The sequence below is a fragment of the Procambarus clarkii genome, chromosome 33 (assembly GCF_040958095.1).
Source record: "Procambarus clarkii isolate CNS0578487 chromosome 33, FALCON_Pclarkii_2.0, whole genome shotgun sequence".
NCBI classification, from domain to species: Eukaryota; Metazoa; Arthropoda; class Malacostraca; order Decapoda; family Cambaridae; genus Procambarus; species Procambarus clarkii.
The window spans coordinates 36,440,719-36,456,734 of record NC_091182.1 but is presented as its reverse complement, the minus strand read 5'-3'; the positions used below and the strand labels follow the sequence as shown (position 1 = coordinate 36,456,734).

The 16,016-nt window shown below is 54.0% G+C and overlaps 1 protein-coding gene across 1 annotated transcript; it reads left to right on the top strand.

Annotated features, from left to right (window-relative positions):
• The first annotated feature begins 7,881 nt into the window (after positions 1-7,881).
• Positions 7,882-9,466, top strand: LOC138370802 (mucin-5AC-like). Its single transcript, XM_069335406.1, has 2 exons — positions 7,882-7,970; positions 8,149-9,466. The coding sequence occupies exons 1-2, from the start codon at positions 7,882-7,884 to the stop codon at positions 9,464-9,466; spliced, it is 1,407 nt and encodes a 468-aa protein (XP_069191507.1).
• Positions 9,467-16,016: the final 6,550 nt, after the last annotated feature.

Below are 16,016 nucleotides of genomic sequence, written 5' to 3'. Positions count from 1 at the left end.
TGCACTAGCTACGATTGCAGCGAAATTTCTCTCAAGCAACGTAAATCAATGACCAACATTGAAGGTGACCTTCAACTCAGCAAGTGAAGCGACCCTCGCTCATGGGACTCTGATACAGAAGCTTCGGCCTCTCCCCACCACGGCAGCAAGTGAAGGGGTCGTACCTCCAGCTCATGAGCTTCACGAGCTTCAAGTACGACCACTTCAACTGGAAATACTCTTTGCCTGCTGGAGACTGTAGTACCTGCACCTTGGACCAGTTACCAGAACTGTACCACCAGAGGGTGCCTCCTGTGTGACGGTACACACACACACTGGTACATGGTACCTGTGTGACGGTACGCACACACTCTGGTACACGGTACCTGAGTGACGGTACACACACTGGTACACGGTATCTGTGTGATGGTACACACACTGGTACACGGTATCTGTGTGACGGTACACACACTGGTACACGGTACCTGTGTGACGGTACACACACTGGTACACGGTACTTGTGTGACGGTACACACACTGGTACACGGTACCTGTGTGACGGTACGCACACACTCTGGTACACGGTACCTGTGTGACGGTACACACACTGGTACACGGTATCTGTGTGATGGTACACACACTGGTACACGGTATCTGTGTGACGGTACACACACTGGTACACGGTACCTGTGTGACGGTACACACACTGGTACACGGTACTTGTGTGACGGTACACACACTGGTACACGGTACCTGTGTGACGGTACGCACACACTCTGGTACACGGTACCTGAGTGACGGTACACACACTGGTACACGGTATCTGTGTGATGGTACACACACTGGTACACGGTATCTGTGTGACGGTACACACACTGGTACACGGTACCTGTGTGACGGTACACACACTGGTACACGGTACTTGTGTGACGGTACACACACTGGTACATGGTACCTGTGTGACGGTACACACACCAGTACATGGTACCTGTGTGACGGTACACACACTGGTACACGATACCTGTGTGACGGTACACACACTGGTACACGGTATCTGTGTGATGGTACACACACTGGTACACGGTATCTGTGTGACGGTACACACACTGGTACACGGTACCTGTGTGACGGTACACACACTGGTACACGGTACTTGTGTGACGGTACACACACTGGTACATGGTACCTGTGTGACGGTACACACACCAGTACATGGTACCTGTGTGACGGTACACACACTGGTACACGGTACCTGTGTGACGGTACACACACCAGTACACGGTACCTGTGTGACGGTACACACACTGGTACACGGTACCTGTGTGACGGTACACACACTGGTACACGGTACCTGTGTGATGGTACACACACTGGTACACGGTATCTGTGTGATTGTACACACACTGGTACACGGTACCTGTGTGACGGTACACGTGTGATGGTACACACACTGGTACACGGTACCTGTGTGACGGTACACACACTGGTACACGGCATCTGTGTGACGGTACACACACTGGTACACGGTACCTGTGTGACGGTACACGGTACCTGTGTGACGGTACACACACTGGTACACGGTACTTGTGTGACGGTACACACACTGGTACATGGTACCTGTGTGACGGTACACACACCAGTACATGGTACCTGTGTGACGGTACACACACTGGTACACGATACCTGTGTGACGGTACACACACTGGTACACGGTATCTGTGTGATGGTACACACACTGGTACACGGTATCTGTGTGACGGTACACACACTGGTACACGGTACCTGTGTGACGGTACACACACTGGTACACGGTACTTGTGTGACGGTACACACACTGGTACATGGTACCTGTGTGACGGTACACACACCAGTACATGGTACCTGTGTGACGGTACACACACTGGTACACGGTACCTGTGTGACGGTACACACACTGGTACACGGTACCTGTGTGATGGTACACACACTGGTACACGGTACCTGTGTGATGGTACACACTGGTACACGGTATCTGTGTGACGGTACACACACTGGTACACGGTACCTGTGTGACGGTACACACACTGGTACACGGTATCTGTGTGACGGTACACACACTGGTACACGGTACCTGTGTGACGGTACACGGTACCTGTGTGACGGTACACACACTGGTACACGGTACTTGTGTGACGGTACACACACTGGTACATGGTACCTGTGTGACGGTACACACACCAGTACATGGTACCTGTGTGACGGTACACACACTGGTACACGGTACCTGTGTAACGGTACACACACCAGTACACGGTACCTGTGTGACGGTACACACACTGGTACACGGTACCTGTGTGACGGTACACACACTGGTACACGGTACCTGTGTGACGGTACACACACTGGTACACGGTACCTGTGTGACGGTACACACACTGGTACACGGTACCTGTGTGACGGTACACACACTGGTACACGGTACCTGTGTGACGGTACACGGTACCTGTGTGACGGTACACGGTACCTGTGTGACGGTACACGGTACCTGTGTGACGGTACACAGACACGGTTGTTATGTGGCCAACATAAGAACTGCCTTTCTAAACTTGTGTAAGGAATCGTTCAGGATCCTGAATACCACTTATGTCAGACCAATCCTGGAGTATGCAGCTCCAGCCTGAGTCCATGCTTAGTTAAACACAAGACAAAGTTAGAGAAGATTCAGAGGTATGCTTCCAGTCTAATTCCAGAACTGAGAGGTATATGGTACGAGTAAAGGCTTAGGGAGCTATAAACCTCACGTCCTTGGAAAAACAGAAGAATAAAGAGAGACATGATCACCACCTACAAAATTCTCAGTGGAATTCACAGGGTGGACAAAGACAAACTCTTTGGCACAGGTGGAACACGAACAAGGGGACACAGGTGGAAACTTAGTACCCAAATGAGCCACAGAGACATTAGAAAGAACTTTTTCAGTGTCAGAGTAGTTAACAGGTGGAATGCATTAGGCAGTGATGTGGTGGAGGCTGACTCCATACACAGTTTCAAATGTAGATATGATAGAGCCCAGTAGGCTCAGGAACCTGTACACCAGTTGATTGACGGTTGAGAAGCGGGACCAAAGAGCCAAAAGCTCAACCCCCGCAAGCACAACTAGGTGAGTACACCTCCCTAAGTACCCCTACCCCCCACAACCCACAACCCACAACCCACAACCCACCCGGCAGCAGTTTACACCATCCAACCAGCAGCCCTGACCTCCCCTAGCGATCACTGCGGCTGCCTCACCCCCAGCCTTATTCCCCCCCCCCCTCGGGAAGCCACCTCCTACCAACCCACAGCACCACCACAGTCAGCCCCCACAGATCGACCCCACCACTACAGTCACCCCCACAGACCGACCCCACCACCACAGTCACCCCCACAGACCGACCCCACCACCACAGTCACCCCCACAGACCGACCCCACCACCACAGTCACCCCCACAGACCGACCCCACCACCACAGTCACCCCCACAGACCGACCCCACCACCACAGTCACCCCCACAGACCGACCCCACCACCACAGTCACCCCCACAGACTGACCCCACCACCACAATCACCCCCACAGACCGACCCCACCACCACAGTCACCCCCACAGACCGACCCCACCACCACAGTCACCCCCACAGACCGACCCCACCACCACAGTCACCCCCACAGACTGACCCCACCACCACAGTCACCCCCCACAGACTGACCCCACCACCACAGTCACCCCCACAGACTGACCCCACCACCACAGTCACCCCCACAGACTGACCCCACCACCACAGTCACCCCCCACAGACTGACCCCACCACCACAGTCACTCCCACAGACTGACCCCACCACCACAGTCACCCCCCACAGACTGACCCCATCACCACAGTCAGCCCCCACAGACCGACCCCACCACCACAGTCACCCCCACAGACCGACCCCACCACCACAGTCACCCCCACAGACCGACCCCACCACCACAGTCACCCCCACAGACCGACCCCACCACCACAGTCACCCCCACAGACCGACCCCACCACCACAGTCACCCCACAGACCCCACCACCACAGTCACCCCCACAGACCGACCCCACCACCACAGTCACCCCCCACAGACCGACTCCACCACCACAGTCAGCCCCCACAGACTGACCCCACCACCACAGTCACCCCCCACAGACCGACTCCACCACCACAGTCACCCCCACAGACCGACCCACCACCACAGTCACCCCCACAGACTGACCCCACCACCACAGTCACCCCCACAGACTGACCCCACCACTACAGTCACCCCCACAGACCGACCCCACCACCACAGTCACCCCCACAGACTGACCACACCACCACAGTCACCCCCACAGACCGACCCCACCACCACAGTCACCCCCACAGACCGACCCCACCCCCACAGACCGACCCCACCACCACAGTCACCCCCACAGACCGACCCCACCCCCACAGACCGACCCCACCACCACAGTCACCCCCACAGACCGACCTCACCACCACAGTCACCCCCACAGACCGACCCCACCACCACAGCACCAATACTTCCCCCCCCCCCCCCCCCCCACCGATACTTCCAGATAAATATCTGGAAGAAATGAAACGTTGCCCCGTTTTAATTTTTTGCTTGTTGAATTGTTTTTAAATTTTCCCCCGAGGGGCGAGTTTATTGGGCAGCGTCACTCATCCTGTGAGTGGACACACCGCCATAGTGACAGTATTGGGCAGCGCCACTCATCCTGTGAGTGGACACACCGCCATAGTGACAGTATTGGGCAGCGCCACTCATCCTGTGAGTGGACACACCGCCATAGTGACAGTATTGGGCAGCGTCACTCATCTTGTGAGTGGACACACCGCCATAGTGACAGTATTGGGCAGCGTCACTCATCCTGTGAGTGGACACACCGCCATAGTGACAGTATTGGGCAGCGTCACTCATCTTGTGAGTGGACACACCGCCATAGTGACAGTATTGGGCAGCGCCACTCATCCTGTGAGTGGACACACCGCCATAGTGACAGTATTGGGCAGCGCCACTCATCCTGTGAGTGGACACACCGCCATAGTGACAGTATTGGGCAGCGCCTCTCATCCTGTGAGTGGACACACCGCCATAGTGACAGTATTGGGCAGCGTCACTCATCCTGTGAGTGGACACACCGCCATAGTGACAGTATTGGGCAGCGCCACCCATCCTGTGAGTGGACACACCACCATAGTGACAGTATTGGGCAGCGTCACTCATCTTGTGAGTGGACACACCGCCATAGTGACAGTATTGGGCAGCGCCTCTCATCTTGTGAGTGGACACACCGCCATAGTGACAGTATTGGGCAGCGCCTCTCATCTTGTGAGTGGACACACCGCCATAGTGACAGTATTGGGCAGCGCCACTCATCCTGTGAGTGGACACACCGCCATAGTGACAGTATTGGGCAGCGCCACTCATCTTGTGAGTGGACACACCGCCATAGTGACAGTATTGGGCAGCGTCACTCATCCTGTGAGTGGACACACCGCCATAGTGACAGTATTGGGCAGCGCCACTCATCTTGTGAGTGGACACACCGCCATAGTGACAGTATTGGGCAGCGCCACTCATCTTGTGAGTGGACACACCGCTATAGTGACAGTATTGGGCAGCGCCACTCATCTTGTGAGTGGACACACCGCCATAGTGACAGTATTGGGCAGCGCCACTCATCTTGTGAGTGGACACACCGCTATAGTGACAGTATTGGGCAGCGCCTCTCATCTTGTGAGTGGACACACCGCCATAGTGACAGTATTGGGCAGCGCCACTCATCCTGTGAGTGGACACACCGCCATAGTGACAGTATTGGGCAGCGCCTCTCATCTTGTGAGTGGACACACCGCCATAGTGACAGTATTGGGCAGCGCCACTCATCCTGTGAGTGGACACACCGCCATAGTGACAGTATTGGGCAGCGCCACTCATCTTGTGAGTGGACACACCGCCATAGTGACAGTATTGGGCAGCGCCTCTCATCTTGTGAGTGGACACACCGCCATAGTGACAGTATTGGGCAGCGCCACTCATCTTGTGAGTGGACACACCGCCATAGTGACAGTATTGGGCAGCGCCACTCATCTTGTGAGTGGACACACCGCTATAGTGACAGTATTGGGCAGCGCCACTCATCTTGTGAGTGGACACACCGCCATAGTGACAGTATTGGGCAGCGCCACTCATCTTGTGAGTGGACACACCGCTATAGTGACAGTATTGGGCAGCGCCACTCATCTTGTGAGTGGACACACCGCCATAGTGACAGTATTGGGCAGCGCCACTCATCCTGTGAGTGGACACACCGCCATAGTGACAGTATTGGGCAGCGCCACTCATCTTGTGAGTGGACACACCGCTATAGTGACAGTATTGGGCAGCGTCACTCATCTTGTGAGTGGACACACCGCCATAGTGACAGTATTGGGCAGCGTCACTCATCTTGTGACTGGACACACCGCCATAGTGACAGTATTGGGCAGCGTCACTCATCCTGTGAGTGGACACACCGCCATAGTGACAGTATTGGGCAGCGCCACTCATCCCTTGAGTGGACACACCGCCATAGTGACAGTATTGGGCAGCGCCACTCATCCCGTGAGTGGACACACCGCCATAGTGACAGTATTGGGCAGCGCCTCTCTTCCTGTGAGTGGACACACCGCCATAGTGACAGTATTGGGCAGCGCCACTCATCCTGTGAGTGGACACACCGCCATAGTGAAAGTATTGGGCAGCGCCACTCATCCTGTGAGTGGACACACCGCCATAGTGACAGTATTGGGCAGCGCCTCTCATCCTGTGAGTGGACACACCGCCATAGTGACAGTATTGGGCAGCGCCACTCATCCTGTAAGTGGACACACCGCCATAGTGACAGTATTGGGCAGCGCCACTCATCCTGTGAGTGGACACACCGCCATAGTAACAGTATTGGGCAGCGCCACTCATCCTGTGAGTGGACACACCGCCATAGTGACAGTATTGGGCAGCGCCACTCATCCTGTGAGTGGACACACCGCCATAGTGACAGTATTGGGCAGCGCCACTCATCCCGTGAGTGGACACACCGCCATAGTGACAGTATTGGGCAGCGCCACTCATCCCGTGAGTGGACACACCGCCATAGTGACAGTATTGGGCAGCGCCACTCATCCTGTGAGTGGACACACCGCCATAGTGACAGTATTGGACAGCGCCACTCATCCTGTGAGTGGACACACCGCCATAGTGACAGTATTGGACAGCGCCACTCATCCCGTGAGTGGACACACCGCCATAGTGACAGTATTGGGCAGCGCCACCCATCCTGTGAGTGGACACACCGCCATAGTGACAGTATTGGGCAGCGTCACTCATCTTGTGAGGGGACACACCGCCATAGTGACAGTATTGGGCAGCGTCACTCATCTTGTGAGGGGACACACCGCCATAGCAGCATGTACAACACTCCCCAATAGGAAGAACATCCGCTGGGTTTTCTTTCATCCTGTCACTTGTACCCAGACACAGCTGGGACTTGCTTAACTATCTCAAGTGAACAGCTCCTCAAACAAGAAGATTAACATCTATCAACCCTTAAAATCTTACGTTATCTTGCGGGTGCAAAATGGGGAAATCTTTTAAGAACAGTATCAGTGCAGCAACCCCAGACTATAAGTAGGGGAGTACAGTGTGTCAAAAAGCTAGCTACGTGATGCTAAAATCCCCATCACACAGGATGGTTAGTCATACAGAGTCATGTGATATGTAGTCTGCACTGGCAGACTACATATCACATGACTGCATTATGAGGGTATCATCAAGAACACGACATCATGCTGCATTATGAGGATATCATCAAGAACACGACATCATGCTGCATTATGAGGATACCATCAAGAACACGAGAGTGAATAAAGTAATTGCAAAGCTCAAGGTACCTCACACCAACGGGTCTGAATGGTCTGATAACTGGGCATTCGGTGAAGTAGGTTGGGTGATCATGCCCCAGTTCCTGCTCACGCAGCACCTCGAAGCAGAGATAATCAATTGCTGATGAGACTCTGCCTCCCCGACCCCACTTACCCCGACGACCTCTGGACTCACCCGACGACCGCTGGACTCATCCCGATGTCCACAGGACTCACCCGACGACCGCAGTACTCTCCCCGACGACCGCAAGACTCACCCGACGACCGTTGGACTCACCCGACGACCACAGGACGCACTCCGACGACTGCAAGACTCACCCGACGACCACAGGACTCACTCCGACGACCGCAGGACTCACCCCGACGACCGCAAGACTCACCCGACGACCGCAGGACTCACCCGACGACCGCAGGACTCACCCGACGACAGCAGGACTCACCCGACGACCGCAGGACTCACCCGACGACCATAGGACTCACCCCGACGACCGCAAAACTCACCCGATGCCCGATGGACTCACGCGACGACCACAGAACTCACCCGACGACCGTTGGACTCACTCGACGCCCGCAGGACTCATCCGACGACCGCAGGACTCACCCGATGACCACAGGACTCACCCGACGACCTCAGGACTCACCCCGACGACCACAGGACTTACCCGACGACCGCAAGACTCACCCGACGACCACAGGACTCACCTGACGACCGCTGGACTCTCCCGACGACTACAGGACTCACCCGACGACCGCAGCAGGACTCACCCGACGACCTCAGGACTCACCCGACGACCGCAGGACTCACCCGACGACCGCAGGACTCATCCGACGACTACAGGACTCACCCGACGACCACAGCAGGACTCACCCGACGACCGCAGGATTCACGCGACGACCGCAGAACTCACCCGACGACCACAGGACTCACCCGACGACCGCTGGGCTCACCCCGACGCCTGCTGGACTCATCTGACGACCGCAGGACTCACCCGACGACCACTGGGCTCACCCCGACGCCCGTTGGACTCATCTGACGACCACAGGACTCACCCCGACGACCGCAGGACTCTCCTGACGACCGCAGGACTCACCCGACGACCGTTGGACTCACCCGACGACCGTTGGACTCACCCGACGACCACAGGACTCACCCCTACGCCCGTTGGACTCATCCGACGACCGCTGGACTCACCCGACGACTACAGGACTCACCCGACGACCGCTGGACTCACCCGACGAGAACAGGACTCATCTGACGACCGCTGGACTCACCCGACGCCCGTTGGACTCATCCGACGACCGCTGGACTCACCCGACGACTGCAGGACTCACCCGACGACCACAGGACTCACCCGACGACCACTGGACTCATCCAACGACCACAGAACTCACTCGACGACCTCAGGACTCACCCGACGACCGCTGGACTCATCCGACGACCACAGGACTCACCCAACGACCACAGAACTCACTCGACGACCTCAGGACTCACCCGACGACCACAGGACTCACCCGATCACCACTTGACTCACCCGACGACCGTTGGACTCACCCGACGACCGCTGGACTCACCCGACGACCGCTGGACTCATCCGACGACCGCAGGACTCACCCGACGACCGCAGGACTCATCCGACGACCGCAAGACTCACCCGACGACCACAGGACTCACCCGACGACCACAGGACTCATCTGACGACCGTTAGGGGTAGTTTATTGTTTACCCATACTCATCCTGTGAGCGGTAGTTTATTGTTTACCCTATACTCATCCTGTGAGCGGTAGTTTATTGTTCACCCTATGCTCATCCTGTGAGCGGTAGTTTATTGTTCACCCTATACTCATCCTGTGAGCGGTAGTTTATTGTTCACCCTATACTCATCCTGTGAGCGGTAGTTTATTGTTTACCCTATGCTCATCCTGTGAGCGGTAGTTTATTGTGAACCCTATGCTCATCCTGTGAGCGGTAGCGCACAATAAGGACTACAAATGGCATTAAAGGGCTACTGTAAAGGTCTTTATCAGACCTCAGCGGAGATTATCACATTAACAAATACATCTATTCTGCCAACCTTATCGTTATAATGTCAACTAGTTACAGAGAACGATATATTTCAAGAGCTTCATATTTACCGTAAGTCATTATACATCAATGGCATCATCTACCAAAACCTGTTATCAGATTTTCACTACAAAAAAAGAGTATTTCATCTACCCACCCTCACAATACTCCCATCCAACACGTACGAGAACATCAATACCTCGGCATGCACTTAGACTCCTTCTTACTTACATGGGAGGCACACATTCAACATCTTAAACAGACGACTCAACCCCGCCTCGCCATACTTAAAGCCCTCACTGGCACCATCTGGGGAGCACACCATAAAATCTTGCTCCGTTTCTATACAACCAACATTCGCAGCCAACTAGAAATTGAAACTGAAATTGAAATAAGTTTATTGAGGTAAAATACACACAAAGGGATGTGGTAGCTCAAAGGACTATTGTTGCCAAGCATATGCGTCGGCTGCGCCTACTAACCTACAGAGCCTAGAGGTCATACAAAACAAGGCCATGCGACTTATATGTGGCGCAATGTGTTCCACTCCTATCTTGGGACTTTACGGGGAAACCGGGCCTCACAAGCCTAGCCACCAGACGAGACATAATGTGTGCCAACTATCTGTCACTCTGTACCACTGCTCATCAGACACGCTCATACAGATGAACAATTAGCCCAACAGTTAACCCACATAACCCCCGCTTCCCCAACAATCACTCGCAACCTCTCCTCACACGGGCTACAAGAAAGAACATAAGAACAAAGGAAACTGCAGAAGGCCTATTGGCCCATATTAGGCAGCTCTTATTTATAATCTCAATATAGACCTCTCTCTCTCTCTCTCTCTCTCTCTCTCTCTCTCTCTCTCTCTCTCTCTCTCTCTCTCTCTCTCTCTCTCTCTCTCTCTCTCTCTCTCTCTCTCTCTCTACTCCAAAACTCTGAAACCCAACTTCCTGTCTCCTCTATTCCACCTTGGCTTTATACAATTCCTAGTACATCTTCTTGAGGTTATCTTGAGATGATTTCGGGGCTTAGTGTCCCCGCGGCCCGGTCCTTGACCAGGCCTCCATCCCCAGGAAGCAGCATGTGATAGCTGACTGACTCCCAGGTACTTATTTACTGCTAGGTAACAGGGGCATCAGGGTGAAAGAAACTGCCCATTGTTTCTCCGACGCCCGGGATCGAACACGGGACCACAGGATCACGCGTCCAGTGTTCTGTCCGCTCAGCCACCAGCTCCACTACATCAATACAACTCGAAGACAACATTCCAAAGTCTGCACCAGACTCAGCCATAGCCGCAGTCTTTACCTCAACAATGAGAAATTGTTACCCAAATACCACAGCGATTTACACAGCTGGGTCTCGCATCCTCATGAACAACGTACCCTCGGTCACTAGCGCTGTATGGGTACCACAATACCATCTCCAGCAGGGATGGCGGTTACCAAACCAACTATCTATTGTCACAGCGGAATGATATGCCTTATATCAAGCCCTCCAAATAATCACAACATTACCAGTTGGGATATATACAATCTGCAGTGACTCCAAGAGTGCGATTCAAGCAATTACGTACTCTTCAAAAACGTGCAAGGAGATTGTCTACCCATGTCTTCAACTTCTTCACAAACATCAATTGAACGGTTATGACACCTCTATCCAATGGGTCCCAGCACATTGTGGTATTCTCCATAATGAACTAGTAGACCAACTAGCCAAAGCGATGCACGACACGCCTCACCTTACCCGTCATCCAATTCCCCATGTTGCACGTAAAGGAGCCTTCAAAGATACCATCTCCCAAGATTTTGCAACAAACTGTTAAACGTGATGCTCACCTTTGCACTATGGGTCCATTAAAAAGAAATGGGAAACTTGGAAACATGTCAGATATAAAAGCAGAGAAATTGATGTAACGATGACCAGATTAAGGTTGGGATTGTATATGGTCCCTGATAACCAAACTAGCAGCACACAGCTCTAAGTACAGAACAGACATCAACGAACTCTGTACTCACTGTCAGGTGCCTGAAACAGTCGAACACTATCTCCTTCACTGCTTCCCACATCACAGTGCCAGAGTAAATTTCAAACAAGTCTTTATCGCACTTAAAATACCCTTTACCACGAGGATATATTAGGAGGCGGTGACCACTCGTTACAAGAAAAATACCAAATAGTCAAAGCACTGGCTAAATATCTGCAGTCGACCAACAAATTGGGTCACATCTGACCCGCGCCACATATATACCTGGCGCCACCAACAGCTAAACACAGAAAACAACTGCCTCGTCGCAGCACCATGGATCAGCTGACGCCATAAACACAACACACCGCCCTACGGTGCGGTAAGTCTCCCTACAACACACACCTCTGTTTTAATTACCGTTCCTCTATCTACAGCACAACGCAACAAGCACTTTTGAAACTCCGATCATCCTCAACATTACTTGTGTAAAGGAGGAATGTATATATTTATCTCTCAGAATGTTCGGCAATATGTTTATTGTTTGTGATGTGTGTGTATGTATGTATTAACAGGATGTACTGAACGGGATGAGAATAGCTTGAGCTACCTCATCCCTTTGTGTGTATTTTACCTCAATAAACTTATTTCAATTTCAATTTCAATCCTCAACATAAAGGCGTCTCCCAACATCTGCACTAGTGCAGTCATCGAGAGGATAAACCCAAAATGAAGGGAAGAAGAGTCATAGAGCTACTGTTTATTATTAGTCTTCACAATACACTACTTGTTTCTTAATCTAATATGTCGGTTATCTACTGGAAGCGAAATATGGATACAGTGCAAGGATTTCAGGTAATTTATCCTTGGTAACAAGATAAGTTGCCTGATCATACGACGTGAGTTTAGACGTATCACTAAATGGCTCAATTTTACTTCAGTCCAAGATAACATACTCAAGTGTGTGTCCTTGTCTTCGCCCACACACTTTACACTTTACTTCATCTAGATTCCTATACAAGCCTAACTGCCAGAGATACTTGTAGCAAAGTCTTATTCCAGCTGTGACAACGTCTGTTAGTCTGCTGATTTTGTTACTTGCCCCATACACATGTTTTGTTTGACATACCTTACCTTGTATTGATTCCGGGGGTCACGGTCCCCGCGGCCCGGTCCCTGACCAGATCTCCGGGTTGATGGTCTGGTCAACCAGCCCATCAACCAGAAGCACGACGACTACAAATCAAGCCCAGAGTAAGAGGGAAGAGGAGACGACCCATCCGGAACCGAATATCTCAACGAGAGGAAAGAAGAAATAGCCTAAGCGGCTCTATCCTCTTGAGACGTATCTTATTGACTCAAAAAATTTCTTTGGTCTACGTCCCCAAGCGACAGCGCCACCCATCACCACACAACAGGAGACTGTGCCACCCATCACCCACACAACAAGACCCCGCCACCCATCACCACACAACAAGACTCCGCCACCCATCACCACACAACAAGACCCCGCCACCCATCACCCACACAACAAGACCCCGCCACCCATCACCACACAACAAGACCCCACCACCCATCACCACACAACAAGACCCCGCCACCCATCACCACACAACAAGACCCCGCCACCCATCACCACACAACAAGACCCCGCCACCCATCACCACACAACAAGACCCCGCCACCCATCACCACACAACAAGACTCCGCCACCCATCACCACACAACAAGACCCCGCCACCCATCACCCACACAACAAGACCCCGCCACCCATCACCACACAACAAGACCCCACCACCCATCACCACACAACAAGACCCCGCCACCCATCACCACACAACAAGACTCCGCCACCCATCACCACACAACAAGACTCCGCCACCCATCACCACACAACAAGACCCCGCCACCCATCACCACACAACAAGACCCCACCACCCATCACCACACAACAAGACCCCGCCACCCATCACCACACAACAAGACCCCGCCACCCATCACCCACACAACAAGACTCCGCCACCCATCACCACACAACAAGACCCCACCACCCATCACCACACAACAAGACCCCACCACCCATCACCACACAACAAGACCCCGCCACCCATCACCCACACAACAAGACCCCGCCACCCATCACCACACAACAAGACCCCGCCACCCATCACCACACAACAAGACTCCGCCACCCATCACCACACAACAAGACTCCGCCACCCATTACCACACAACAAGACCCCGCCACCCATCACCACACAACAAGACCCCACCACCCATCACCACACAACAAGACCCCGCCACCCATCACCACACAACAAGACCCCGCCACCTATCACCCACACAACAAGACTCCGCCACCCATCACCACACAACAAGACCCCACCACCCATCACCACACAACAAGACCCCACCACCCATCACCACACAACAAGACCCCGCCACCCATCACCCACACAACAAGACCCCGCCACCCATCACCACACAACAAGACCCCGCCACCCATCACCCACACAACAAGACTCCGCCACCCATCACCACACAACAAGACCCCACCACCCATCACCACACAACAAGACCCCGCCACCCATCACCCCACAACAAGACTCCGCCACCCATCACCCCACAACAAGACCCCACCACCCATCACCCCACAACAAGACTCCGCCACCCATCACCCACACAACAAGACCCCGCCACCCATCACCACACAACAAGACCCTGCCACCCATCACCCCACAACAAGACCCCGCAACCCATCACCCACACAACAAGACTCCGCCACCCATCACCCACACAACAAGACCCCGCCACCCATCACCACACAACAAGACCCCGCCACCCATCACCCCACAACAAGACCCCGCCACCCATCACCCACACAACAAGACTCCGCCACCCATCACCCACACAACAAGACCCCGCCACCCATCACCCACACAACAAGACCCCGCCACCCATCACCACACAACAAGACCCCGCCACCCATCACCCACACAACAAGACCCCGCCACACATCACCACACAACAAGACCCCGCCACCCATCACCCACACAACAAGACTCCGACACCCATCACCCACACAACAAGACCCCGCCACCCATCACCACACAACAAGACTCCGCCACCCATCACCACACAACAAGACCCCGCCACCCATCACCCCACAACAAGACTCCGCCACCCATCACCCCACAACAAGACTCCGCCACCCATCACCACACAACAAGACTCCGCCACCCATCACCCACACAACAAGACCCCGCCACCCATCACCACACAACAAGACTCCGCCACCCATCACCACACAACAAGACCCCGCCACCCATCACCACACAACAAGACTCCGCCACCCATCACCCACACAACAAGACCCCGCCACCCATCACCCACACAACAAGACTCCGCCACCCATCACCCACACAACAAGACCCCGCCACCCATCACCACACAACAAGACTCCGCCACCCATCACCACACAACAAGACTCCGCCACCCATCACCACACAACAAGACCCCGCCACCCATCACCACACAACAAGACCCCGCCACCCATCACCCACACAACAAGACCCCGCCACCCATCACCACACAACAAGACCCCGCCACCCATCACCCACACAACAAGACTCCGCCACCCATCACCCACACAACAAGACCCCGCCACCCATCACCACACAACAAGACTCCGCCACCCATCACCACACAACAAGACCCCGCCACCCATCACCACACAACAAGACTCCGCCACCCATCACCCACACAACAAGACCCCGCCACCCATCACCACACAACAAGACTCCGCCACCCATCACCCACACAACAACACCCCGCCACCCATCACCACACAACAAGACCCCGCCACCCATCACCCACACAACAAGACTCCGCCACCCATCACCACACAACAAGACCCCACCACCCATCACCACACAACAAGACCCCGCCACCCATCACCCCACAACAAGACTCCGCCACCCATCACCCCACAACAAGACCCCACCACCCATCACCCCACAACAAGACTCCGCCACCCATCACCC

Coding starts and splice junctions, on each gene's coding strand:
- LOC138370802 (XM_069335406.1), top strand. CDS start 7,882: ATGCTGCATTATGAGGATACCATCAAGAACACGAGAGTGAATAAAGTA. Junction 7,971..8,148: donor CACACCAACGGGTCTGAATG/GTCTGATAACTG, acceptor CGATGTCCACAG/GACTCACCCGACGACCGCAG.